Below are 27,151 nucleotides of genomic sequence, written 5' to 3'. Positions count from 1 at the left end.
TCCCTGTGCGTGTGACTTGTGCAAACTGTGCGACGTTGGGGCTGGCAGCGGCGTGGGGGCTGCCGGGGGGTCCCTTGGCTCTGGTGCCCAGCTGCGGGCGAGGGGCCGGGTGGCAGCTCCGCTCCCCCCATGGCGGCATCCTCCCTGCACCGTTCTCCTTCCCTTGGGGGAGGAGGGGGCCCCGGCCCCCAGCCCTTGTCCTTCCCTGGCCCTTCGCTGTCCCCCCCTCACATTCCCAGCAGGATGCAGCCGGGGTCCCTCCCAGCCAACACCCACCTTCCTCCCACTCTCCCGGAGCGAGGCGGCAGGGCCCGGGCACGGCCGGCTGGGAGCTGCTCTGCTGCCGAGACCCCCCAGCCTCACCGAGGAGCTGAAAAAAAAGCCCAAAAGGGGAAAAAAAAAGAGCTCCCAAGAACTAAACCAAAACTTAAAACCCCAAATCAGCTCTAAAACCAGGGAGTCCAGCGCTGGGACGCAGCTCCCGCGGTGGTGCGGCTGGGGGCTCGCGGCAGCGCCCGCTCCCAGGAGCAGCCCCCTTGCCCGGGGGCCGCGAGGGCGGTGGCAGCGGATGCACTCAAATAAATACGCAGGAGGGTGGGCAGGCGGGCAGCCCTGGTGCCCTGGCACAGTCCGCGGTGGCCAGGCCGCCCTCACGTCTGGTGGACCTCGTGGAACATGAGCTCCCGGGGGATGCGGGTCTCGGGCCCGAAGTTCTTGGCCGCCCGGCGCTCGAAGGCGGCCACCATCTGCTTGACCACCTCGTCGAAGAAGACGGTGGCCAACTGGGAGTGCAGCAGGGAGCGAAACTCGAAGGAGATCTGGGGAGGAGAGCGGGCGGCGTGAGCCCCCGGCGGCGGGCGGCACGTCTCCGCAGCGGGAACCGTCTCCCCCGTCGGCGTCGTGCCCGGGACCCGCCCGGCGCAGCGTCTTACCGAGAAATCCACGGTGCTGGTGCGGGGGTAGCCGGGGATGCCAGGGCTGAAGCGCCAGTTCGTCTCCAGGTGGTTGAAGAGGCGCCCGTCGGTGCAGACGGCCTGGGGTGGGGGAGCAGCGGTCAGGGGGGGCCCAAGGAGCCGGCCGGGGCGGTCCGGCTGCCCGCTGTGCCGTGCCACGCCGGCGCCATGCTCACCTTGACGAGGTGGGGGCGGACGAGGGTGACGATGGAGGTGTAGCGCTCCAGCACGGGCGGAAAGCCCACCTCCAGCTGGGCCTTGACGTGGCCCGTCCGCTTGGAGACCACCACCGACTTCTTGCACCAGGGCACGAAGTTCTTGTAGTCCTCCACGTTGGCGACCACGTCGTACATCTCCTGCATGGAGTACCTGGGGGCAGCGCCGCGTTGGAGCCGGGGCCGCGGGCGCTCGCCGCCACGCCGGCGGGGAGGCCGCGCCGCCACACCTACCCGATGATGCGCCGCTCCGAGTATTCCTTCCGCTTGTTGGTGAGGTTGAGGAAGGACCGGCTGGGCTGGGCCCGGGGCTCCCACTCGGCACCGCTCGCCAGCCGGCCGAGCCGGCTGAGCCGGAGGCCGCAGAGGGCCGTGTGCCTGGGCGGGAGACGGCTGTTAGCGGGGGAACCGCGACCGTGCCGGGTAGCGGAGCCTCCCGGGAGCGCCCACCGGGACAGCCATGGTGGTGGGCCCCCTCCAGACCCGCTCGGGATGGGAATCGGCCACGGCGCCGGTGGGCAGAGGCCGGGGAAGCCGGAGCGCCCGTCCCAGGGCTGCTGCCAGTGCTGCTGTGGTGCCAGCGGAGGAAGGCTGGGGGAAACCTGACCTCGGGGACACCTAATCCGGAGCGGCAGAGCGGAGACAACTGCCCGTTACCCCCTGGCCCCTCCCCAGCTCCACCGCAGCCCCACGCCGGGCGCCGGCGGCAGCACGGAGCCCCGCTCAGGCCAGACCTTCCCCCTCCTCCGCATCCCACCCCGGTCCCATCTCATCCCTCAGGTGCAGCACGGACGGTGCCAGTGCTGCTGCCAGGAAGGGACAACACACACCACCTCCTCGCAGAGAGGCCGCACCCCGACGGCACAGCGGGGTCCCGGTGGTGTCACCCACCCCGGAGCTGTGCCGACAGCAGCAGGGTGCTCCCACAGCGCTGCCGTCGGCCCCTTCGGCTTCGTCCCACTGGGCCCCACCAAGCACCAGGAAGGCAGCGGCTCAGACAGCGCCATGGTGGGCTGCAACGCCAACTGCCGCGGGGCCGCGGGTCAGGGCTGGCCCCACCAGGCCCCCTCCCGTGACTGGCGGCTGTAACTGGCAGCGCCCGGTGCCCGCCGGGCAGCGCGGGTATTTTTAGCAGTGCCTGCCAGCGGGTCACACCAGCTCTCCTCCAGGACTGGGGCCGGGAAGAAAGGTCCCGCTTCTCCCCAGGGCCACCCGACGCTCGGAGTCACCTGGGGCACTTGGCAGCCGCCGTGTGCCCGGAATAGCCGGGGTGGCACAGCAGAGGACGGTCAGCGGCGTTGTGGCTCTCGGTTGGGACCCCACAGCCGCAGCCACACCGCGATCACCCCCTCCTCGCTCACACCACGGCTCTGCCTGGCACCGCTCGGTGCCGTACCCGCACCGCGACGGGGCTCGGCAAAGCCGGCTCCTAAACCGGTGCCACGGCACGACGCTGCAGCCGCTGCCGCGCCGCTCCCCAGCCGGCGGTGAGGCCGGCTGCCCGGGGCTCGCCAGAGCTGCCCTGTCCCCACCGCCTGGCACCGGCTCCGAGCTGGCAAGAGCGACAGCGGTGCCACCAGCGCAGCTGCCAGCTCTGCCCATGCCCGGCGCGGCCGGGCACAGAGGTCGGTGCCGGCGGGGGACACGGCGGGGTGGCCTCAGGTCTCCCGGGCTCTCCGCTCGCCCGAGCAAACCTTAACGCCGGTGCCCGTCCCGGCGGTGCGACCGACGCCGCTCCCGACCCAAGGAGAAGGTGCTGGCACCTGCCTGGCCCTCGCGCCCGCTCCCGGGACACGGCCCCGCTCCGGGACACGGCCCCCACGGTCCCCTCAGTGTCCCTGAAACCCCTCGGGTGGCCCCCGGGGCCGCGGGGGGCCGGGACCGCCCGCTCGCCCCGCGGGGCTCTGCCCCGGTCCTGCCCGGCGCCCCCGGCCCCGCCCCGGCCCCGCCCCGCGGCCCTCGCCGGTGCCCGCGGGCCCCGTGTGACCTCCGGGCTCCGGGCCGCGGCCTTCGGCTCCGCCCCGGCCCCTCGGCCCCGCTCGCCCCCGCCTCCCAGCCCGAGCCCCCCGCCCCGGTGCCGCCGCCCGGGCCCCGCGGCCCTGCCGGTGCCGGTGCCCGGTGCCGGTGCCCGGGCCCGCGGGAGCCGTGCGGGAGCCGCCACTCACCTGCCGGGCGGGGCCGCCGCGGCCCGCAGCCGCTGCCGCGCCCCGAGCTGCAGGGCGCCGCGGAGCCGCCGGGCCGCCATGACCGGGGCCGGGACGCGGCTCCGCTACCCGCGCACCGGCGCCGCCGTGACCTCTCACCCCGCCCGCGACGTCACCGCGTCGCCATGGAGCCCGCGCGCGTCACGGCCCGGGGGGCGGGGCGGGGCGACGCCTCCCGCGCGGAGCACGACGGGAGCTGTAGTCCAGCAGCCCCCCCCCCCCCCCCCCCCCCCCCCCCCCCCCGCGAGGCACGACGGGAAGTGTAGTCCGAGCTGGGCCCGCGGCCCCCCGGGCCCCGGCGCGTCCCGCCGCCCGGCGGCAGCCAGGGGCTGGATCGGGGCCCGGCGGTCCGGGCGGGCGCACCGGCCCGCGGCTCCCCGAGCAGGCCCCGGGGCTGCGGCTCCTTCCCCCGCGGAAGCGCCCGTGGCCGCTCGCGGGCTCCGTCGGTTCTCCCGGTGCCCCGGCTGGGCGGCATTCAGCCGACGGCAGCCCCGAGCACACGGCGGGAACAGCCTGGCAGCGCCGTCCCGACACCTCCTGCTCTGGCCGCGTGCCACCCCGCCAGCCCGCACGTGGCCCCGGCGGGCATTCCGAGCGACGGGCGGCAGCGGGAGCCGTGCCCGGGCAGAGCGGGGGAGGCAGCGAGCCCGGAATCTTCCGGCCACACGGTGGGCACCACGGCCCCTCGCTGTAACACCGTTACAAACCGGGCGACGCTTGGTGGCCGCGTGCCCAGAGCGGGGCCCGGGAGCGACCGCGGGGCCCAGACGAGTTGGGGAGCGGGTAAAGCGATGCCCAGTCCTGCACATGGCCCCGCGAGCAGGAAGCGCTTGACGGCACCTGGGCGCTGGTGGGAGCGGGTGCGGCCATGGCAGCGGGCAGCCACAGGGATGCGGGCAGCACTGCCGGGTGAGCGGGCAGCGGGGCAGTGAGTGGGCACAGCTGTCCCCCACCTTGGCCCAGCTCCCGCCCTGACACCGAGCTGCCGTGCCAGTCCGGAGTGGTGGCATGGTTTGGCAACCGGCGCGGTGGATGGAAGGGGTTGCAGGGCAGTGCCCGCAGACATTGGGGCGACGGACACCCTGGTGCCAGGCTGCCCTCCGCAGCGGCCGGTCCCGGAGCCCCGGCAGAGCGATGGGACACTCGCCCAGCGCCCCGGTTCCCTCCCGCCCGGCGCGGGGGGCACCGGCTGGATCTGGGCCGGGGGAAGCGGGACGGGACCCGGGGCTGCCCGTGCCCCCGCGGCGGCTCCCGGGGGTCCCTCCCGCAGCCCCCGCCAGCGGCCCCGGCGCTGGCGGCCGGCGGCGGCGCTGCGGCCCGGCGGCGGCGGCGGCGGCGGCCGCTCCCCGGGCGGTGGGCGGGCCCAGGCGCTCCCCGCCCCGCCAGCCGCCCGAGCGGAGCCGCCGCGGCCGGAGCCCGATGCCGGGAGCTGGGCGCTGAGGGCGGCCCCGAGATGGGGATTCTCAGCATCACGGACCAGGTACCGCCGCCGCGCCCGCCCGCCGCCCCCGCGCCGCGCCCGGCCGCGCCGCCACGCCAGCCCGGGGACGCGCGGCCTAGTGCGCGCCGCCGCCGCCGCCGGGCCCGGCTCGGCTCGGCCGCCGCCCCAGGCCGCGGCCCCCGGCCCGCCGCCGCTTGGGCCCGCCCGGCCCGCTCCCCGCTGCCGCTCGGGCCCGCCGGGGCTCCCGCTCCGCCCCGCCGCAGCCCCGGCCCGGCGCGGGGCTCGCCGCCCGCCGCGCTCCGCTCCGCCCGCGGCCGCGGGACCCGCGCTCGGCAGCCGGGCCCAGCGGGGGCGGGACCCCCCGGGACGGGACCCCCGGCCCAGGAGGGGAGACCCCCGGGGCGGGATCCCGCCCCCCGCGCCTCCCGCTGCCGCCCCGTCGTGTCCCCGCGGGGCTTTGGGAGCAGCCGTGGGGTGCGGGGTGTCCCCGCCGGGATCTGGGGCCACTCGTGGGGTGCGGGGTGTCCCCATCGGGATTTGGGGACACCCCTGGGTGCAGGGTGTCCCCATCGGGATTTGGGGACGCTCGTGGGGTGCAGGGTGTCCCCATCGGGATTTGGGGACACCCCTGGGTGCAGGGTGTTTCCCGCGCCGCGTCTCAAGGTAGCCCCCACACCGGTGCCACCGGCGCGTGGCCGTCACCAGCTCCCGGCCTGCCAGCTGTGGGGTCTCACCGGGGACCCCCGTCCCCTCTCCCCGGCCGGGAGCTCCTCTCACGGCACATCCGCTGCCGCTCGCGGCCCTGGCTCCCTGGGCTGGATGTCCGTACCCCGACACCGGCGCGGTGACCCCCGGCGTCGCCCGGGCTCGGGCATCCGCTCTTCCGCGCGGGTTTTACCTAAACCGCCTTTATCCAGCCCGGTTTGGGAGCGCGGGGCTGCGGCCCCTCGAAGCCAAATGTTCACGCCGGCCCCTCGTGCCCCGCTCCTGCGGCATCGCTAACCCGGCGAGCGCCGGAGCCTGGCGGGGTGGGTGCCCAGAGCCTGGCGGAGTGGGTGCCCAGGGGAGGGTGAGGCCGAGGGATGAATCTGTGATTTAAATAGAACTTTTTTTTTTTTGGAAACCAAAACATTTAGCGTTCCCTGTGAATGGTGGGTGGGTGTGTCAGACCCAGCACTGCTGCAAACCGCGCGCCACCGAAGGCTGCTCGGGGCATAATTATCGTCTGCGACTCTTTCCCTTTTTTTCTTTTTTTTTTTTTAAACTTTTTTTTTTTTTTTTTAATGTCTAACGAGTGATGCTGAGTCTGCTGCATTCCAGGGGAATGACTCACGCTTTCCCTCTGACCCAGGATGTGTTCCCCGTGTTTAACTGCTTTTACTTTGATGCTGGGGTGAGCGGCGGAGCGCCGCGTTGGCTGGGCAGCAGGGCCCAGAAGAAAAACGCACCTCTGGTGCCCCTCCGAGAGGCCAAGACAAGCGGGGCTCGCCGGTTTTGACCGTTAGCTCCAGCTTCAGGCATGGGAGCGGAGCTGGAGGGGGTGTGCCGGGGCTGCCGGGCTCGCTCCGGGTCACAGCAGCGGCTCAGACAGCCGGAGCAGGGAAGCGTCGGGTTTGGCAGCGATCGCGGGGTGCCGAGTGCCGAACGGACCCAGGGCAGCCACAGCCTCTGCCCCGGCGAACCGGCTGCGTGAAAACGGCGTTTGTAGGCCTGCGAAACAAGAAATGGGGCGCAGGGTTCTTGGGCGGTGCCCGGAGGTTGGGGCACTGACCTGCCCCGCTCCACAAAGGGCTCGGGCAGCTCGGGCGGTCGGTCCGGCAGCCCATGGCACCGGCTGGCTTCGTGACCCGGGCTGGGGCTCTGCTCCTGGTTCTTACCCAGGTCTGCCAGGAGACTTCTCTGAGAGGTGGGCACCAGGGAGCGGGAGGAGCTCCAGGCTGGGCTTTGCCAGGCAGGGCCTTGCCAGGCTCTTTGCGCCGTCGGAGCCAGCCCAGCATCATCGGTGTTTCTCAGAAGACGGGAGAGCAGCAGTAATTTCGCAGCCTTCTGCAGGAGAGCACGGTGCATCGCCTGGCTGTGCCTTGGGAAAGCTGCGAAGATCTGTCTCCTACTGGGAGACTTGGGCCAGCTCGGAGGGAGGGTTTTCTGGCTGTGGCTAAAGCTTTGGAGAGCGGGAGCTGGACCTGCTTCCTGAGCTCAGGTACCGCGTGCGGAGAGCTAAGCCGTGCCATGGGCACGCTGCTGGGTGGCTGCCGGGGCCGTGGTTGGCGCTGCTCCTTGGACCCGGGAAGTGGGGAGGCTTTTCCAATGATTCCCTGGTCTCTTCACCAACAAACAACCAAGAAAAGCACCTTCGCTGGCTTGAAAATGGGTGCCTGGTGGCGGCTGAGCCGTGGGTGTGAGGAAGCCGCTGGGCACTCCCCATGAGCTGGGCACTGGCAGCAGCAGGCACAGAGGGCTCGTTCGTGGAGCAAGGTCCTGGCTGGATCGGGCTGGTGTAAAGTCCCTGACGTGCCGTGACGCTGCCAGTTCTCCGCCCTCTTGTGTCCTCCGCGTCGTGCCACCTTCACGACTTGCTTCTCTTTTGCTTGGCAGCCTCCTCTGGTCCAAGCCATCTTCAACCGCGATGTAGAGGAGGTGCGGTCGCTGCTGAATCAGAAGGAGAACATTAATGTACTGGTGAGTGCTGCCTGGCCGGGCTCGGCCCGTTTCCTTCCCTGCGGCGCGGTTCTTGGGCAGAGGGGAGGGCAGAGGCTCAGCGGGTGAGCCGTGGGTGCTGCCAGGGGGGCTCTTTTCGGTGAGGATGGTCAGGATTTCTGGGTTCTGCTCCTGTCCCATGGCCTCGATCTTACCGTCTGTAAAATGGGGCGCAAGGAGGACCAGAACTCCTGCCCCTTCCCAGGAGCTGGCGAGAGCCTGGCGAAGCTGTCGGCCGTGCGGAGCGTCGCCGAGAGGCTGCGGGGTGCGTGGGAGGACTTGTCACGGAGGCTCGGCTTAGCCGCCCGGCCAGTTCACCTTTTCCTCCTTTGGGACGGGACCCAAAATGGTTTGGTGTGAAGGCGGCAGCTCCACCTCGTGAGAAGGTGGATCCCAGGCGGGGGGTGGGTTTGGGCTGCTCAGCAAAGCCGGGGTCCTGGGCAGCCGCCCGTGGTGCTGCTGAGCGTGGTTTGTCCTCACGTGGGGCGTGGGGACCGGGCACCGGCGCAGGAAGGGGCAAAGGCTGCCCGTGAGCGTTCCGGTCGGACTCGCCAGCGTGCCTTCCCTCGCCCTGGTTTAGGAGCTTCCCGCTGACAAATCGGTGCCAGATGTGCAGATAAGAGCGCGGCTGCTGCAACGTGGGCTGGCAGGTTGGCAGGCCCGGGTCCGCCCGGCGCGGTGGCACAGCCGGACAGGTGCCAGGTCAGCGGTTCTCGCGCTCTCAGCCCAAAAGCTGGGCTGAGCCGTGAGCTGTCGGCGAGAGCAGCCAGGTCTGGTTCACCGTCTTGCCCTCCTCCGAGCCGCGGCGTGAAGCGGGGCTGCGGTCCGTGCTGCCCCGGCTGTGCCGCAGGCAGCTGCCGGCTCTTTGGCACGTTCCTGTTTGTTCCGCCGGGCGCTTGGTCACGGCGTTCGCCCAAGCTGGCCCGCAGAGCCCAGACCGGAGCGCTCCCCGATCCTCGTGGCGTTAAACCCTGAGCTCAAGGGCCGGCGTCCCGGGAGGGTGACGTGGTCCCCTGCGCCATCGGGACTAACGGTTCGACCGTGTCTCTGCTTATTTCACGGAGAAAAAGTGGGGATTTTTTGCCATGGCTACTTCGGTTGGGGATCCGGCAGCTCTTCGTCCTCTCTGGTCCGGAGAGTGTTGGGATTGTTTTGCTCAGCTCTTGCGCAGCTGCTGGAGGAATAAACCCACAATTGTTAACACTTAATTTCCTTTTTGTGTGCAGGTTTAGAAATGTTGTTGCTTGTTCATGACCTGCCAGCTGGGTTTCACTTTCACATCCTCCTGCCTGGCTGTGCCAGCACAAGGCGTTACCAAAAAAAAGTGAAACCGCCACCATTTTCCAAAGAGTTCGTAACCTAACGAAAAGCAATTACATTTTTTTCCCCTTAATGGCAAAATCTGGGGCTTGAAATGAGTTGTGCTCGTCTGGTTTTCTGCTTGATGATTCCTGACTTGAGTGCGTGGCGTGTTCCCCGAGGAAAGCCTGAACCAAACGCCCGGAGGCAGAGGTTACCCAAACAGGTTACGCAGTTTTTCCGGTGGCTGATCCAATCCAGGATCAGAGAGGGGCTTCTGCACCTTCCTGCCCTCGGCAGCCGGCGGGTCTGAGTCTGGTTTCGGAGCTGTCTGTGATTCCGAGCGGTTGTATTGTCAGCTGAGAGGATGAAAGTGTGCGGAATGGGACAGCCTGCGTGCTGTCGGAGCGCGGCCGGGCTTTCGTCTCGGACCGCAGGGTGCTTTGCAGATGTTGGTTAAGTCCTGCAGCACCGGAGCCAGGGCGGGTTGGTCTCCAGGGAGTCAGTGGGGGGGATGGAATGAGTGGCTGGAGCTCTCCCAGCCTCCCTGTCTCGTGCTGGGGTTATGGCTCAGGTACCCTCTGCTCTGGCACCAGGTACCCCGTGGTGCCCGCGGAGCTCCCAAAGGGCCGCGCACCCCCACGATGCCGCAGGAGGGTGCTGGGTTTAGGCAGTTTTCCCCCTGTCCTGCATCCCAAGGTGCCACACGTGCTGACGGGAGGCGTTGGGGCAGACTGGAGCCGGGGAGGGATCTCGCTGCCCTCCAAGCTCACGGATGGTTTTCGTTTCTTACGTCCCCGCTCAGGACCAAGAAAGACGAACGCCGCTGCATGCTGCTGCCTACGTAGGAGATGTTGCAATCCTCGAGCTCCTCATCCTGTCAGGTAAGGGCCGAGGCTCGGGGCGCCCGGCTCGAGTGTGGCGCTGCCTGTACGGCGTCTTCTGATCTCCTCTGCTCGCAGGGGTGCAAGAGCAGTAGGTTTTGGTCACCCTCCAGGCAGCTCGTGCTTAAGCCGGTGGGGTTGCAGCCAGGGGGAGATTAGGAAACGTTGCCGTAATCCTAAGAGGTTTGTTCGGGCTGAGAAGCATCTTGGAACTGAAATAGCAGAGGTGGAAAGCAAGCTGGGAGGGGGACGTGTGCGAGGTGCTCCGCGTCGGAAGGAAGCACGGGAGGAGGGACGCACGCCTCGGAGATGCCCGCAGCGGCGGGATGCTCCAGGAGCCGAGGTTCACTTGCTCATGGAGAGGGATCAGCTAAAAACCCGGGGGTTTTGCTCAGGTTCGGCGTGTGTTACGTGGCGTAACGCTGCCCGTCGTTCCGTGCGGGGCAGGCGGGGCAGTGTCCTGTCTGCTGTTCGCCAGCGCGGTGCCCTGGGGCACCAGGGGCTTCGCAGCCACTGGTGGTGTGGGGGAACCCCGAGGCTGCCGTGATCCTACGTGACCCTGACAAGGAGGGAGTTGGGGAAATCCTTGCTGAGGGCTTGTTAGACGGGATTGGGGATGTTCGGCTCCGTCTGCGGGGCACGGGATGCCCTTATGTGCCCCGTGTTGAATTTTTCACGCCTGTGTGTTGAGTTCTCAGCAGCGAAGACGGGCAGGGGCTTCAGGGGGCGTGGGACCTGAGTGCCTGGCACAGACATGGAGCGGGGATGGCAGTAACCTGTCCTCTTTCCTTCCACAGCTCCCAGCATGAAATGCTCTGGTTTTTGTCTCAAGTGGCCTTTTAAACTACGGAGCAGAAGGGCTCGCGGGGTCTCTGTCCCTGACCCCTTTCTTTTTTTGTTCTTCCCCAGGTGCTAACGTTAACGCGAAGGACACTGTTTGGCTCACCCCGTTACACCGCGCTGCGGCTTCTCGTAACGAGGTGGGTTCCCCTGGCCCTGCTCCTGGCGTGGCGGCGGTGGGCGCGGATGGAAGGGGGGACCGTGCTGCTTCTCTTTGCCGTCTTGCCTGGTTTTGGCTGAGACCAGTGGTCTCGTCAGAGTGGCGAGGGGACGAATGCGTAATTCGGGGGCTGAAAATGAGAGCTGGAAAAAAATTTCCTTCGTTTCCTTCCCACCATCCTTCAGGAGTTAGCACATGAGTTTTCCCCACAACATCCTGCTCCCGCCTTCCCCCTTCCCCAGGGCTTTGCCTAATCCAGCTTTACATTTCTTTGAGGGATGATGGGGCTGTAGCCCTTTCTCTCGGGAGCCGACTCCAACGGATCTTGTTGGAAAGATTTCCTGACGTTTAGCTTTTGTGGGCTTAACTTCATCCCACTTAACTTTGTCCTGTTTCGAGTCTCCGGAGAGCAAGGACCTCTGTGCTCGTGTTGGTCGGAGCCGGAGGATCGGAGCCCCGACTGACACGCAGGGCGAGTTACCAGCCCCGGCGGGTCGTGTGAGTTCTGTTCACCGGCAGCAGACGCGCGGTGAAAGGCGTCAGCCCAAACCTCTGCCGACGGCGTTTGCCGTGAACATGCGGACAGTGGCTGCGGGTCGCTAAAACACCGGCGCTCAGCGAGCCCCGTCTGTGCCGGGGTGCTCCTTGGGAACTGGAGCGGGCTCCTTTGCTCCTCTGCCTCGGCTCAGCCACCTCCCTCCTCCTGTTCCTCCCCGGGGTGCTTGGCACGGGGCCCCGCCGGCGTCCCGCATGCCCCGCTCCTGAGAGGAGCCTTCCGGAAAGCTTCACGGCTTTTCCTCCCTGGAGCCTGCTCCCCAGGATGGCGGGTTTATGGACTGCCGGGGCGGTTCGTGTGCATCTCCCAGCCGGGAGAGGTATCACCCCCAGCCCTGGGAGGAAAGAGCAGAGCAGTGAGCCGTAGGGCCGGGATCGTTGGAAGCGCCGCCCCGATGCTTCCGTAGGAAGGAAGATGTGGGGTCGCAGCAAACAGCCTCTACCAGCAAAAAGGGGAAATAATTATCAAATATAGGTCAGTGAGTCGCGTTCGTCATCGCCCGGGTGCTTCGCACCTCGTGGGTCACGGCTGAACGCTCCCTCCCGGTTAAATCACGGGGCTCGGAGGTGTTTCTCCCGTCCCGGTGCCCCCGTGCCGCCGCATTTTGCCGCTGCGCTGAGGTGGGATGAGCCCGGCTCGTTCAGGTCGCAGACATCGGACGGAGCTGGAGCAGCTCAGGTGAGGGCTGGAGGATTCATGTAGGGAAGACTCCTTCTCCCTGCTCGTTCCGGAAGCGCCTCTCACTCTGTCTTTACCCCTCTCCCCCTTCCTCTGTGATAACATCCCGAAACCCAGCCGTGCGTGGGCTTCCCAGTATCGGCAGGGACACGGAAGCCAACAAGTCCTTCCCGTTGGCAGAGCGGGGAGAAGCCGTAGTTGTGCGTCCAGTTCTGGAGCCCCCTACATAAGAAAGACATGGACCAGTTGGAGAGGGTCCAGAGGAGGGCCACAAAGATGATCAGAGGGCTGGAGCACCTTTCCTATGAGGACAGGCTGAAAGAGTTGGGGCTGTTCAGCCTGGAGAAGAGGAGGCTCCGGGGTGACCTTATAGCGGTCTTCCAGTACCTCAAGGGGGCCTACAGGAAAGATGGGGAGAGGCTATTCAGGAGGACCAGTTGTGATAGGACAAGGGGTAATGGTTTTAAAATAGAGGGAGGTAGATTCAGATTGGATATTAGGAAAAAATTTTTTACCATGAGAGTTGTAGAACACTGGAACAGGTTGCCCAGAGAGGTGGTGGATGCCCCATCCCTGAAGACGTTCAAGGCCAGGTTGGACAAGGCCCTGAGCAACCTGATCTAGTTGGAGATATCCCTGTTCCTTGCAGGGGGGTTGGACTAGATGACCTTTGAAGGTCCCTTCCAGCCCTGACCATTCTATGATTCTATGATTCTATGATTGTGAGCGTGCGGAGCGGTTTCCGCTCAGCCCCGCGCGGGCAGCGCCGGCTCTCGGGGCTGTCGTGGATCTGCGTGTGCTGAACGCACCAGGTGGACCGAGCTGCGGCTTCCCCCACGGGCCGGAGGGCTTCCGCGGGCTCCGGCAGGTTGGGTGAGAGCTCTGCTTCCCTCTGCTCCTGCCAGAAGGCACTTCACCTCCTCCTGAAGCACTCGGCAGATGTCAATGCCCGCGACAAGTACTGGCAAACGCCTCTGCACGTCGCCGCTGCCAACCGGGCCACCAAGTGCGTGGAGGCCATCATCCCCCTGCTAAGCACTGTCAACGTCGCAGACCGCACGGGCCGCACGGCGCTGCACCACGCTGTGCACAGCGGCCACCTCGAGGTAGGCGACGTGGGCTGGGGCGCGGGGGACCCCTCGCCTGTCCCCCTTCCCGGGTCCTTCGCAGCCTTAACCCCCCTGCTTCTCCCCACCCAGATGGTGAACCTGCTGTTGAACAAAGGGGCCAGCCTGAGCACCTGCGACAAGAAGGACCGCCAGCCCATCCACTGGGCAGCTTTCCTAGGTGGGTTTTCCCCGTGGGCATCGGTCTGGTTTCTTGTCCCACGTCGCTTGCTGCCTGTGGGTTCACCTTGCAGAGCGGTGGGGCTCCCCAGAGGCTGCTGTGCCCAGATCTCCGCTTCCCGGGGACCGCTGACTCTTACTGCTGTCTCCTGGCCAGGGCATTTGGAAGTTCTGAAGCTGCTGGTGGCCCGGGGAGCTGACGTGATGTGTAAGGACAAGAAGGGCTACACCCTGCTGCACACCGCGGCGGCCAGCGGCCAGATCGAAGTCGTGCGTCACCTGCTGAGGCTGGGAGTCGAGGTGAGACCCCGCACTCGAGTGGGGTGCGCTCGGGTACCAGCCAGTCTGGAGACAGGAGCAGGAGAGGGTGCTGGGCGGTGGCAGGAGCCCCAGCTGGTTCTCAGCTGCCTTTTTTTTCTTCCTGAATCCCCAAATCCTCTGGGGTTTGTTGCTCCCACAGATCGATGAACCAAATTCCTTCGGAAACACTGCACTTCACATTGCCTGTTACATGGGCCAAGACGCCGTGGCCAACGAGCTGGTCAACTACGGCGCCAACGTCAATCAGCCCAACGAGAAGGGCTTCACCCCGCTGCACTTTGCTGCCGTCTCCACCAACGGGGCCCTGTGCCTGGAGCTCCTCGTCAACAACGGGGCCGATGTCAACTTTCAGGTCTGGCGCCGAGGGGTTGAGCTGGGGGATGGGGGCGGCGGGGACCCGCTGCCCGGCGGCAGAGCCCGGGCAGGGCGGCGGGAAGCCTGACGCGACGTCGCTTCTGCTCTCCGCAGAGTAAGGAAGGGAAGAGCCCTTTGCACATGGCTGCCATTCATGGACGGTTCACGCGCTCGCAGATCCTCATTCAGAACGGTGAGTGGCCTCTTCCTCCGGCTCCGGGCCACCCCAGCCTTGTCCCGTGCTTCCCACACCCACCTCCAGGCCCTCCCTGCGTGTTTGCTCGGAGGGTGCAGGAGCTCTGCAGTCACCAGCTCACTCTGTGCTGCGCGGGGGGTGGCAGGGAGCCCTCAAGGGCAGCAAAACGCCGACCAGGGCCCTGAAATTCCGGCCAGGTCAGAGCTGCTGCGGCCAAAGAACGTTCCCACCGCCACGTCCAGTCTGAAAGACAATATTCTTGTAAGAGGGCTGTGGGATTGGCAGCACCCCAGGGGTTCAGCTGGAGACCGCTGGGGCTGAGCGTGTCCCCTCCTGGGGCGAGGGGGAGAGATCCAATGTCCCAGTTTGCAGGATACAGCTGGGCTCCCAGCTCAGAGACCAGTTTACCGTTCTCCTCCTGCACGATGCTGAGCGGAGTTCTGAGCTGCGTCCCTGGGATGGGGGTGCGGCCGTCGGAACAGCCTGGGCTGCTGGGGATGGGAACACGGAGACCTCCTGGCAAAGCGCTTGGCTTTGGCTTTCCAGGCAGTGAGATCGACTGCGCTGACAAGTACGGCAATACCCCCCTCCACGTTGCTGCTAGATACGGCCACGAGCTGCTAATTAGTACTTTGATGACGAATGGTGCTGACACTGCAAGGTAGGGAAGGATCTTCCTGCCTTTCCTGCCCTGGGCTGGACGATGCGGAAATGATCCATCCCGACTCCCTTCTCCTCTCCTGGCAGGCGTGGGATCCACGACATGTTCCCTCTGCACTTAGCTGTTCTCTTTGGATTTTCAGACTGTTGTCGTAAGCTACTTTCCTCAGGTGAGTGGCTCGGCCGCCCCTGCTGCCCGGGGGCACACAGGGGGGCCCCTGGAGCTCCCCCTGACCCCCCCACCCCCCTCCCGCCGCCCAGGTCAGTTGTACAGTATCGTCTCCTCGCTGAGCAACGAGCACGTGCTGTCTGCAGGCTTCGACATCAACACGCCTGACAACCTCGGCAGGACCTGCCTCCACGCTGCTGCTTCCGGAGGGTGAGCCGCGCGCGGGGCGCCGGTCCCGCACCGGGACCCTCCTCTCTGCCCGTGAGCCATGGCGCGGGCAGCGCGGCGCAGCGCTTGGCACAGCGCCGGGAGTCGGACCCTGGGTGCCGTTCCCGGCTCCGAGAGCGAGCAGAGACCTGTGCTTGGAGCAGGAGTCAAAATGGAAACGTTTTGGCCCCGTTTTGGCCCTGCTCTGCCGCTGACTCGGACGCCTCCCGGTCGCTGCCCTCCGTGGCTTTAACCCTTCGTTAAAATGGGGCTAAAACACGTCCTCGGCTGGGGGTCCGCGAGGGGCTCGCAAGCCGGTGCCTGCAAAGCAGCGGGGGTCTCCTTGGCTGTGTAAATGCCTCGGATGGTTCGCTCTGGGGTTGGATTTCGTGCGGGCACGTTGGCAGCGAACGTGGCTGCGGCGATACGCAGAGGTGTAGAACCCCATCCAGGACCTGGTTCCGTTACGTCTGTACGGTGCCGAGAGCCGGTCGCGGAGCCGTCCTTCGGCATCGCCGCGCTGTGACCGTGCCTGAGCCGCCGGAACAACGCACAGACACCAGAAATCCCAGATCTTTTCCGCAGCATAAAATCCAGCGCGTCTGCTGCACTAATGCCGCGGCTGATGTCGTTCTGTAATTGCCCGGGTGTCGGAGAGCTCCGCGCGGTGCGGGATGGCGCGGGTGAGGCAGGAAGCAGGAAGGGTTGTTTCACTGGAGAGCCGGGAAGAGCTTTGTGCATGTAGCATCCAGCCTCTGCCGCTGCCCAGGGATGCCAAACCGGATTGAGCCCGGGGCTGCGCGGGGGAGACGCGCGGCTGCGTCGTCTGCGACTCGGAGGGGTTCGCCTTCCTGCTGCGGTCGCTCCTGGTCTGTGCTAACTCGTCTCCCCACCTCCTGCAGGAACGTTGAATGTCTTAATTTGCTGTTGAGCAGCGGTGCTGACTTGAGGAGGAGAGATAAATTCGGAAGGTAGGCGTGCTGCGCGCCGTGCGCGGGAGCGAGGGCGATTCCTCCAGCCCTAAAACGGCTGGAGCGCACCGAGCCTGGGTTCGGGTTGGCACGTTCCTAAGAGCTTTGCCGCATCTGGTGTCCAAAGCTGCATCCTTCACCCCCTCTCAGCTCCGGCGCCTCCGAAGGAGCTGCTGACCCAAACCCTTGCACCAGAGCGGGGTGCAGCGGGGGGGTGGCTGCCTCCCTGCGTCCCGCCTTGCTGCCGGGCGAGTTTCTCCGTCCGTGTAGCAGGCAGCGCTGCTAAGCCCCCTTCTCCTTCCCCCCTTGCCAGGACACCCCTGCACTACGCGGCTGCCAACGGCAGCTACCAGTGCACGGTGACGCTGGTCACGGCGGGAGCCAGTATTAACGAGGCCGACTGTAAAGGCTGTACCCCCCTACACTATGCTGCTGCTTCGGACACCTACAGGAGGTGAGTGTCCCGGGGGCGCACGCTCCTCGCTGCCGGGGCTGGGGATGACGGCACAGGGCTGGGGACAACGGTGCAGGGCCGGGGATGACGGCATGGGGCCGGGGATGACGGCATGGGGCCGGGGATGATGGCACGGGGCTGGGGACGATGGCATGGGGCTGGGGATGGCAGCACACCTCCCTGCAGCTGGTGCTCAGCGGCTGGTGAAGAGGGGAGCGCTTCGGGGAGCATGGGTGGGGCGGGAGGGGTTAATCCGCGAACTGACGCAGGTCTCTGGCCTTTCAGAGCAGAGACTCATTCAGGAAACAGCCATGACACCGATGAGGAGCCGCTGAAGGAGTCCCGGCTGAAGGAGGCGTTCTTGTGAGTGCGCGCCGCAGCCCCACGGGCGGTTGCGTGTTGTTTGCCCCCTGCCCGGACCCCCGCCCGCAGTCGCTGGAAATGATCCTGCTTCTGCGCACGCGGAGCGAGCAGTGGTGCCCTCGAGGAAGCATCTGCTGATGGGACTCCGGAGGCAGACCTGGCCCCTGCTTCCGCGCTCCGTGTCTTGAGGGGCTTCGTGCAGCATCTGCTCCGGGATCAAAGCTGGAGGGGGGGTCCCTGCAATGCTCTGCCTCTCCAGTCTCCCCATCTTCTTCATCTCCCCTTTCTCTTGCTCGTTGCAGCTGTTTAGAGTTCCTGCTGGATAATGGTGCTGACCCATCCCTCCGGGACAAGCAGGGATATACCGCTGTCCACTATGCAGCTGCGTACGGCAACAGGCAGAACCTCGAACTGGTGAGTGAGCCGGAGAAAACCCCCCGTGCTGCTGGGAGAAGGGGGGAATCCCCCCCCTAAGGAGTGTGTCAAGCTCTGTGGTGCAGGCAACTGCACGTGTTGTAGGCACTCCGGCGTCAGGGTTTGCCCAGGAGGAAGGGAGATGGGTTTGACTGGAGAGCTCCTGGGGAGCCGTCGTGCGGGGAGTACCAGGGAGGAAAGACGTGGGCCTGAGTGAGATGCCCGAGAGAGAGGAGCTTTGTTACCTGGCACAGGGGCACGTGTGGATGTCTTGCTTAAATCCTGGGCTGTAGAGCAAAGCTGGGCTTTCAAAGGAAAGCCTGAGGACCTGTGCCAAGGAAGAGCTCCTGCAGTACGGAAAATGCCGTGTAACTGCGTGAAATGCCCGCGTCATTCCGGGGCGAGCTGGCAGCCGCGTGGGTACAGGAGGTCGTAGGAGTGGTGGGGAGGCTGCTGCCTAGCAGGGGCTTGGCGTGACTGTCTGTGCCGGGCCCAAAGCCGGGCTAAGGTCCAGTCCTGGAATTCAGATCGCTCTGGAGCGGATGAGGTGGTTGGCGTGTGCGGACAGGGTGTCTGCCGAAGCCCCCGCGAGCCCCGGATCGGTCACGGTTTTGTGTTGTTGCTGTTGCAGCTCCTGGAAATGTCTTTTAACTGCCTGGAGGATGTGGAAAGCACCATTCCAGTCAGCCCTTTGCACTTAGCTGTGAGTACGGCCGGACCAACGCCACGGTTGCGGACGGCGCTTGGCTCCGTGTGGGACTCACGCTGTGTCCTGGAGAGGTGCCCGCTCCCGGGCAGCGCGGGCTGGGTCCCTGCGGCTGTCGGTGCCGCGCGGGGCAGGGGAGGAAAGCCGCCGGCGGTGGTTGGGGTACGGCTTTCCCCAAAGGGGCCCTTCGATCCGTGCATTAAACCCCTCGCTCGCTCCGGAGCCACCCCCTTGTCTGAGCGTGGGCAGGGGTGGGAGCGGGCGAGGGCTTCGCGTGGGACCCGGGTGCAAACGAGAGGCAGTGGCCAGGCGGGAGCTCATCCGGCTGGAGGGACCCAGGGAGCAGGAATTGTCCTGGGAGGAGGAATTCGGGCACCGTGGTGAAGTGGGCTGCTCTGTCCTCAGGCCTATAATGGTCACTGTGAAGCCCTGAAGACACTCGCCGAAACCCTCGTGAACCTCGACGTGCGGGACCACAAAGGGCGGACGGCGCTGTACCTCGCCACGGAGAGAGGCTCCACGGAGTGCGTGGAGGTGCTCACCAGCCACGGCGCGTCCGCCCTGGTGAAGGAGAGGAAGAGGAAGTGGACCCCTCTCCACGCTGCAGGTGACGGAGCGCAGACGGGGCCGGGGCCGGTCGGGAGGCAGCAGGGAGGGTGTCCGGAGCCCGTCCAGCCGTCGGTGCCAACGCTGCTGCTGGGGAGGGGAAGGGGCTGCGGTTCAGGGCGATGCGCGGGGGCAGGACGTGCCGGTGCAGCCTGCTGCTGCCATGTGCCAGCAGAAGCCCAGGGTCCACGTGGCCCAGCAGCAGGTGGGAGAGAAGACACCAGCAGCTTCCGCACACACGTGTCTCCAGCTCAGCCTGTGCGCGCACCGATCAGTCCCGTAGCCTGGCAACCACATCACGAATTTGCTCAGCCACGCGTGCCCGGCCGCTGGGCACCAGCCCCTTCCTTCGGTTCGCGGCGGTGGCTGGAAGGGGGGGACCCGTCTGGCCATGCGCGTGACGGCTCCTTTCCTCCTGCGTCGTCCCCAGCTGCCAACGGGAACACCGATTCCCTGCACCTCCTGATAGACAGCGGGGAGCGGGCGGACATCACCGACGTCATGGACATCCACGGCCAGTGAGTTCCTTGGGATGTTTCCCTTGGGATCTGTGTGGCACAGGGTCAGGCCCCTTGCAGGGTGGCCGGGGCAGGGCACAGAGGGCAACGCTGGACCCCAGCTGATTTCCAAGCCCCCTCTCCTCCCTCCTGCCCTGTCCCCCCGCAGAACCCCACTGATGCTGGCGATCATGAACGGCCACGTCGACTGCGTCCATCTCCTGCTGGAGAAGGGATCCACAGCCGACGCAGCGGACAAGAGGGGAAGGACGGCCCTGCACCGAGGGGTGAGTACATCCCTGGGACCGGCGCGGGCCCGGAGCGCGGCAGCTTCTGCCCGTCCTCCTGAGCAGAGGCTGCTTGGAGAACAAGCAGGTGGTTTGTTTGGTCACAAGAGCCCGTTTTCCCTTCCTGAGATGCAGCGTTTGAGAAGGAAGCGGCACAAGAAGGGGGTAGTTCTGTTGTTGAGTGATTGACGGGTGAGATCTGACCTCCCGGTCCTCTTTCCTGGCCACAGGCTGTGACGGGCTGCGAGGACTGCCTGGCCGCTCTGCTGGACCACGATGCCTTCGTTCTGTGTCGGGATTTCAAAGGCCGGACCCCGATCCACTTCGCGTCGGCGTGCGGGCACTTAGAAATCCTGAGGACCCTGCTGCAGGCAGCCCTGTCTACTGACCCTCTGGACTCCGTGGTGGACTACAGCGGTTACTCACCGATGCACTGGGCTTCGTACAGTGGTAAGGACCCGGGCTGGGCACTGCCCGCCGCCGCTCCGCTCTTCCGCTTGGTGGGGAGGAGGGAGCCCAGGAGAGCCAGGTTATCCCTCTGTTTCGGGAGCCGTTGGTCCAGCAGAGTCCAGCCTGGTGGAAAGGACGGCGCAGATCTGGGGGGAGTTTTCCTCTCCCTGCCCAACACCTTAGAAAAGGAATGAAATGGGAAAACAGCTCTTACAGAACAGCTGAGGCTGCTTCCTCCAGGGCTGCTGGATTGATAGGGTTGCTCGGCCGTCACCCTGGCTGCAGGGAGTGCCGGGACTGATACAGCCACAGGAAGGGACGTCTCAGCGTTTCAGAGGGAAGCCAGCAATGTGGCTGGGAAGTCCTTCAGGAGGTGGTGTGGAATTGGAAACCTCCTGAAGTGCAGCAGCTTCAGGAGTGCCCCTGGTCCTGTGCAGCCCTGGGGTGCTCCGGCTCTTTGGACGTGGGGAGAGCCAGAGGGACGGAGAGTCCCTTCTTGCTCGGTGGCAGTGAGGAACCGCGGGCTGATGTGTTTCTGTCCCTCCTCCCAGGGCATGAAGATTGTCTTGAATTGTTACTTGAACATAATCCGTTTGCGTACCTGGAAGGAAACCCCTTTACTCCATTGCACTGTGCAGTGTAAGTGGCGTCTGGGACCTGCCCCGGGGTCTCCCCCTGGGTGACGTGGGAGAGGGGACGCGTGGTCTGAGCGCAGGAGCCCCACACCCTGCCCTTCCTGCCAAGGGCTCTTCCCTGGGCGGCAGCGGCTCCTCAGGGTGGTACCACCTGCTCATCCCGGCTCCCCCAGGGCAGAGGGGGGGTTGCCGGACGGCTGGAGTTCCTCGGGGAGCTGTGAAGCAGCTGTCCCCTTTTCTGGCGTGTACCAGGCTCCGATGCCAGCAGGCTTTCGGCTCGACAGCGCCGATGGAGCTGCCAAGGGCTGGTGGCTCAGCCTGTGCCGGCCCTCTTGGATGGCTCATCTCTGCTCTTTGGTTATGGAGCATCTCAGGAAATCTGCGGTCTTCCCACGAGGATGGGCCCTGGTGGGAGAAAGGCTCCACGTTGTCCCAAGCCACCTTCCTCGGGGGCGTCTGGGGCTCTGGTGGGAGCATGGTCCCTGGGGTCCCACGGGGTGCAGAGGAGTTTGGGGCTGACAGTGATTCCGCGGCTCTGCAGCCGGCAGAGGAAGGAGCGCGCTGCCCTGGGCAGCTGTGCGGGGATGAGGAGGGTGGAGGCAGTGCCATGTTCTGCCTGGGGTGGGCCTGGTGCATCCTTGGCACCCGTAGCAGTAGAGGGATGGGATGGGCAAGGCTGTTGTCTGGCAGGGGACTGTGTTTCTTCGAGTCATACTGAGAAGGGCAAAGGGTGTTTCACCCTAAACAACTCCAGAGCCGCGGGAACGCGCTGCCCACTCCCACTGCAGCGGTGCTGGCGCTGCTTAGCCTCGTTCTAACGGTCCTTCTCGTCCCTGCGCAGAATTAACAACCAGGATGGCACTGCTGAGATGCTGGTGGAAGCATTAGGTGCCAAGATTGTTAATAGCAGAGATGCCAAAGGAAGGTGAGCGCACCCATCCCTCCCTTGTCACCCGCTCCCCGGTGCTGCCGGGTGGTGGCTGTGACTTCCCGTGGCACGAAGGGTCTCTTGACATCTCCAGGCGTGTCTGTAGGCCCGGGGGGTCTTGCTGGGATGGGTACTGTGCCCTCCTCTTACCCGCTCTCTCATCTCCCCAGGACACCCCTTCACGCTGCTGCCTTTGCAGACAACATCCACGGTTTACAGCTGCTCCTGCGCCACCACGCCGAGGTGGACATGCCGGACAAGCTGGGGAGGACTCCCCTTATGATGGCTTCTGAGAACGGGCACACCGCAGCGGTCGGTACGTGGCTGCCAGCCTGCCCCCTCCACCACCGGGTCCCACGGGAGCCGGGCTGTCCTGCTCCTCACAGCCGCCCCTCTCCTCTGCCCCCTTGGCACGCGGCCGCTGCCGGGCTCTGTGCTGCGGCTTCTCGACCGCGGCCGTCCCTCCTCGTTTCAGAGTTCCTGCTGTTCCAAGCGAAAGCAAACATAACTGTGCTGGATGTCAACAAGAACACGGCTCTTCACCTGGCCTGCAGCAAGGTAGGGGCCGGCCGCTCGCCGCCGGGGTCACGGTCACCACCGCCTTCACGAGAGGGTTGTCCGGCACCTCCTGCCCCGGCAGAGCCGAGGCGAGGACCCTGGGCGTGCTCTGCTGCCTGTGTACCTGTCCTGACCTGGATGGACCCTCCTGGTTCAGTCTGGAGCAGCCCACAGCACAGCCCCGTCTGCATTTTTCCTGGGGACCCCCCCCCAAGCTCCGTGTGCGTCCTGGGGCGCGGTGGGAGCCGGAGGCTTTGATCCGCGTGTCCGCGCGGAGGAGATGCTGCAGAGGGGACAGCAGGTTGTCCTCTCGGGCTCTGCCAAAGCGGTGTAGAAGGTCGGGTTTAGGGAATGTTTCTGTATCCGGGGGGGTCGCGTTGCACCCCCCGCCACCCCTCCCATCCTGCTCGTGCGCTGTGAGCAGCTCAGTCTCCTTTCCAGGGTCATGAAAAGTGTGCCTTGTTGATCCTGGGGGAAACCCAAGACCTTGGCCTTATCAATGCAAGTAACAGCGCTCTGCAGATGTGAGTATTTGGGCAGCTGGCGCCGGCGGGGAGCAGCCCTGGGCTTTGCCAGGGGGGGTGGTACCTTGGGGGGGGTGATGGCAGGAGCTCTGCTCCGGCTCGGTGCGTGCGGTGCACGTGCCAGCAGGTGAGCTCGGGAGCTGTCGAGTGTCTGCCCGCCGAGCTGCCCGCAGAGACCCCCCCTGTTTTAGCGCGAGGTGTTGGGGCCGGGGGCTCCGCTGCCGCGTCACCGCCGCCTTTCCCTCTGCCCCCAGGCCGCTGCACATCGCGGCGCGGAACGGACTGGCCTCCGTCGTGCAGGCGCTGCTCAGCAGAGGTGCCACTGTGCTGGCTGTGGATGAAGAAGGTGCGTCTTCCTCCTGGGTGCCCGGGGCGGGGGGTTCAGCGTCGTGTCCCGGGGGGACGGGGCTGCCAGGATCGGATGGATTTCTGCATCCGTTCCACGGCCGAGCAGCACGTTCTCAGCTCATGGCATCGCAGGAGCACCCTGGCCGAGGACGTTGGCACCCTGCCGTGCCCCGTAAAAGCTTTTTGAGGTCCCACAGGTGTTTGAAATGTGTCTTTTACCCCCCGTGCACCTTCTGGCAGCTGCCTGGCTCTCCCGCCGATGGCGGGCAGGCACAAAACCCGCCCAGCCTGAGCCGGCGAGAAGCTGTTGACTCACTTGCAAGTTGGCAGAAACTGGTTGTTGTCGTGGCCAGAAGGTTTTTCTCCCAGCAGAGCTCTTGCTCTGCTGGAATACCTCTAAGTTGTGAAAAATATCGTTGCGTCTGCCGTGCTGCTGGGGCTTCCGACGCTTTTTATTCGTCTCCCGCTGATCCTGGCACGCTTCGAAGCGGTTGCTGCGATCGCCGGGATTGCCGGTGCCCCGAAGCAGAGTCTTTTGAGACAAAGCCATGGAGATGTCCTGGCCCCTCAGCTCGGGGGGCGAGAACTGCCCCGGCCGGAGCGTTCCGCGGGGAAGGTGCCCGTCCGGAGCGGTTCTTCACCCCCGACTCTCTCCCAGGTCATACCCCAGCCTTGGCATGCGCCCCCAACAAGGACGTTGCTGACTGCCTGGCACTTATCCTCTCCACCATGAAGCCTTTCCCACCTAAAGACGCCATCAGCTCTTTCAGCTTCAACCTCCTCAAGAACTGCGGCATCGCGGCCAAAACCGCCGCCTGCGGGGCGCTGCCCAACGGCGGCACCTGCCCCTACGGCAAGGACCGGCACGGCGCCATCGGCTTGGACGGCTGTTACTCGGAGTAGCTTAAACTATGGGTGACCTAATATCTTATTATATTTATTTAGAAATTCTATAAATATAGGGCACTTTAAAGGAGAACAAGACTGGGCAGGCCTTCTGGCGCGGCCGGATGGGCCAAGAGTTCAGAGCTTCCTCTTCCCGCTGGGTTGCCAGCGCGGTGCCAAAGCTGTAATTGGTTTAACGAGCAGCTGGCGGTGCTGTTCCCGTCTCCTGCCCCTCCTTGACCCTTTCTCCGTCAGCGCCCGCTCGCGCCCCGCTGCCGCGGTCCCTCCGGCGGCGGGGCAGGAGACGGACGCTGCGGGATTAGGGCTTCGCCCGCCCGAGACGAGGCAGGTGCCGCCGTCCGCTGGCCCGCGGACGGGGCGGGAGTTTGTCCCCCCAGCCTTTGAGGTGGGATGGAACCAGTTCCAGCGCTCCCGGTGCCTCCCGCCCTGCCTCGCCTCCGCCGGGGCCGCCCCGAACCCTCGCTCCGGCCGGGACGGGGACGCCTGAACTCTTGGTGGGATGGGGAGGGGGTGGGAGTTTTTGGGAACTGGCTGGTCCCGCGTGTGCCGGGGTGGGTGTAGCTCCTGGCCAAGTGCCACTGTAACTGCTCCTCTCTTGCAATCACTTTTCTCACGCTCATCCTTCGATTCCAATACGAACACTTGAATCAAGATCTACTGTACCTGGACACTAAAATATCCTTCTGGCAGCTGTCATTGATATGCAAAAACGGGTGCTGCTGCCCAACCCCGCGCCCCGGCTGCGGATGCGCTGCTGGAGCCTCCCTCCCCACTCCAGGCACTTTAGGGATTCTGTTGGTTGGTTGCTTGTGTTGTGTTTTTTTTTTCTCTCGGCAAAACGTCGGATCCTAAGAAACGATTCTTTCCTGAACTTGCGTTCTCCGTTTCGCGTGGCCGTTTCCATGCGAGAGTCAGTGTTGCTTTTTTTTTTTTTAAAAAAGAAAAAAAGTTATTTATAAAGAAACGAGCATTTACCTTTAAAAAACCAACAAAAAACATAAAAAAAAAAAAAGTTCTGAAAGTTTTAGCCTTTTAATAAGGAAAAAATGCACTTCAAAGTCCTCATTCACAACCCTGAGTAAGTCTGTGTTTGTTTTTCCGATGCAGCATCCTGGCAGGTTTATTAGCGTGCGTGTATGTGGGATCATGTTTTTTTTTTTTTGTTTCGGGTTTTCTCTTTTTAATTTTAGAAATCATATTTATAATGCAGGTTTGAAGCATTCGAGATTGTTGCACTGTTTGGGTTTTTTTTTTCCGTTGTTTTTTTGTTTGGTTTTTTTTTTTTTTTTTTCCTTCGGAATTACTGTAACTGCATCATGTGCAAAAAACAACCCGCTACTCCTTCTCCGTACCACGAGTCCGTTCGAAGCCAAAGACTGGGATGCAGAGAACGAGAAGGGGCTGACAGGGCAACAGGCGCTTGGGAACCGTCTTCTTCCCGACCTCCTCTTCCTCCGCAGCCTTACGCAAGCGGGGAGCGCGGGGCGGGGGCCGAGGCTGCGTCATCCCCGAGGCCACATCCCGGTGGGATCCCCCCGGGATGGGAGCGGGGAGGAAAGGATCCCCCTCTCCCACCGAGTCGAGTGGCCGCCGTGCCGGCGACACCGCGGTGGGACGGCGCGAGCCCCGCGCTGCGGCTCTTCTGCCCGGCGTTTCGGAGAGAAAAAGCGTTTCTGTAGCCAAAATAAGGTATTAGTCTCTTTTTTTTTTTTTTTTTTTTTTTTTTTAAAGTCGTTTCTAAATGAAGGTGGCTCCTGCTCGGGCGGTGTTTGTCGGGTTTCGGTCGCGGTGCGGAGCGGGCGTCGGAGCCGGCCGTTCCCGGGGAGGCTCCCGGCAGGCGAGGGAGCTGCCGGCGGCCCGCGGGGAGGGCCCCCTCGCACTGTTGCTCTCTTTTACCAAAGCCAAACTCTTAGAACCAAATATGACGTTTCAGTCTTGGCCTTTGGGTGATAAGCACATTTTCTTCACGTCTCGCGGAGGAGTTTTTCCCGGAGGGGAGCGGGGTCGGGGACCTCCCGCTCGGCACCAGCTCCGGCAGAGCTCGGTCTCCCCGTCCCGTTACCGACTTGCACTTCCTTCAGCAAAGCACTCGAGAAATTTTCCCTTGGCGAGATGTCGGAGCAGGAGCGCTGCTCACCCCGGTCCCCGGAGAGCCCCGGGCACTGGTGACCGGCTGCTCCCGCTGGGCACGGCTCCTCCGGCTGCTCCGGAGGGATGTCCCCTTTCGGGACCCTGAGCCCCCTCCGTCCCGCTCTTGGCGCGGCGGCGGCGGGTCACTGGGCTGGCGGGTCCCCTCCCTCGGTGCCGGCGCAGGATCACGTCCCCGGCTGCCCGCGTCTCCCCCTCCCCGCTCCCCCCGACCCCCACTTGAAAGAAAGTGTTCACCTTTCTGCACCGGATACCTCAGTTCGGAACCAGAATAAACTCACGAAACTTGAATAGAAAGATCCTTTCCGAAGATCCTTTTCAGTATTCTACAGAGGAGAACTGGAAAAAGAGACTTGTTTACATTGCTGTCCAGTCCGCGCTTGCCTCTTGCAGCTCTTTCCCTTTCCGGCAGGAATTTCGGCATCGCTTTATCTCTTCTTCTCGCTGCTGGCCCTCACCCCGCCGCGGGGCAGGGAATCGGGGCCAAAGTCCTGAGCCGTCGTCTCCAAGGGCTAAAGTACTTTTTCAGGCACACGGAGGGGCTGGGCCATCACCGGGCTCCGCTCCCGTCCCCGGTGCGGGCAGCGATTCCCGGGGACTGGGATGAGTTCGGAGCGGGACGGACCCGGGGACCGCCATGGCTCCGTCCTCTGCGAGCGACGCTCCGGCTCTCCCGCAGTCGGTCGGGGCGAGCGCGGAGGCGCCGGCGGAGCCGTGCCACACTGCCGCGGCCGTGCCCCGCTCCGCGATGCCGCGTGGCTTTAGCGTCGCCGCCGGGCGCCGGGGCTCAGCACCGGTTCCCTCGAACGCGGCTTTTCCCCGCTGAGCGCGTTCCTTCGAGCGCACGGAGAACGCTGCTTGTCCTTCACACCCCCCCGACCCCGATTTTTCGGCGTGTTCTTGTGGTTTTCGGTTCCTTTGTGTAGAGAAGAAAATGATCCCTCTCTTGGCCTTGTTTCTGCGCCACGACGCGTCAAATCCGCCCCGCACGACGACGAAAACTATGACGAGACAATCAATGTGATCTCTGTAAGGGCTTCTCCATTTCTTCTCTGCAGCACCGTGCTTTAGAGATACATATATGTGTGGGTGCATATATATATATGTGTGGGTGCATATATATATATGTGTGGGTGCATATATATATATGTGTGGGTGCATATATATATGTGTGGGTGCATATATATATATGTGTGGGTGCATATATATATATGTGTGGGTGCATATATATATGTG

At 64.7% G+C, this 27,151-nt stretch overlaps 2 protein-coding genes across 2 annotated transcripts; one reads left to right on the top strand and one right to left on the bottom strand.

The window, feature by feature from the left end:
* Positions 1-271: 271 nt before the first annotated feature.
* Positions 272-3,413, bottom strand: COQ10A (coenzyme Q10A). Its single transcript, XM_086628541.1, has 5 exons — positions 3,334-3,413; positions 1,403-1,546; positions 1,130-1,322; positions 933-1,034; positions 272-818 (listed from the first exon to the last, which is right to left on the bottom strand). Exons 1-5 carry the CDS (start codon positions 3,411-3,413, stop codon positions 651-653), a joined length of 687 nt encoding a protein of 228 aa, XP_086484667.1. The 3' UTR covers positions 272-650.
* A 1,363-nt stretch (positions 3,414-4,776) lies between these two features.
* On the top strand, positions 4,777-23,882 carry ANKRD52 (ankyrin repeat domain 52). The gene is made up of 28 exons (XM_086628643.1): positions 4,777-4,852; positions 7,409-7,492; positions 9,615-9,693; positions 10,603-10,673; positions 12,833-13,033; positions 13,127-13,214; positions 13,371-13,513; positions 13,674-13,886; positions 14,003-14,081; positions 14,631-14,745; positions 14,832-14,914; positions 15,006-15,123; positions 16,023-16,091; positions 16,405-16,545; positions 16,831-16,908; positions 17,211-17,322; positions 17,954-18,025; positions 18,434-18,635; positions 19,065-19,152; positions 19,301-19,418; positions 19,649-19,868; positions 20,420-20,507; positions 21,345-21,428; positions 21,602-21,747; positions 21,907-21,989; positions 22,431-22,513; positions 22,768-22,859; positions 23,520-23,882. The coding sequence occupies exons 1-28, from the start codon at positions 4,826-4,828 to the stop codon at positions 23,762-23,764; spliced, it is 3,222 nt and encodes a 1,073-aa protein (XP_086484769.1). The 5' UTR covers positions 4,777-4,825; the 3' UTR covers positions 23,765-23,882.
* Positions 23,883-27,151: the final 3,269 nt, after the last annotated feature.

Source organism: Tauraco erythrolophus, chromosome 31 (genome assembly GCF_009769465.1).
Source record: "Tauraco erythrolophus isolate bTauEry1 chromosome 31, bTauEry1.pri, whole genome shotgun sequence".
Taxonomy (NCBI): domain Eukaryota; kingdom Metazoa; phylum Chordata; class Aves; order Musophagiformes; family Musophagidae; genus Tauraco; species Tauraco erythrolophus.
Note: the sequence above shows the minus strand (reverse complement) of the source record. Positions and strands in the feature narration are given on the sequence as shown.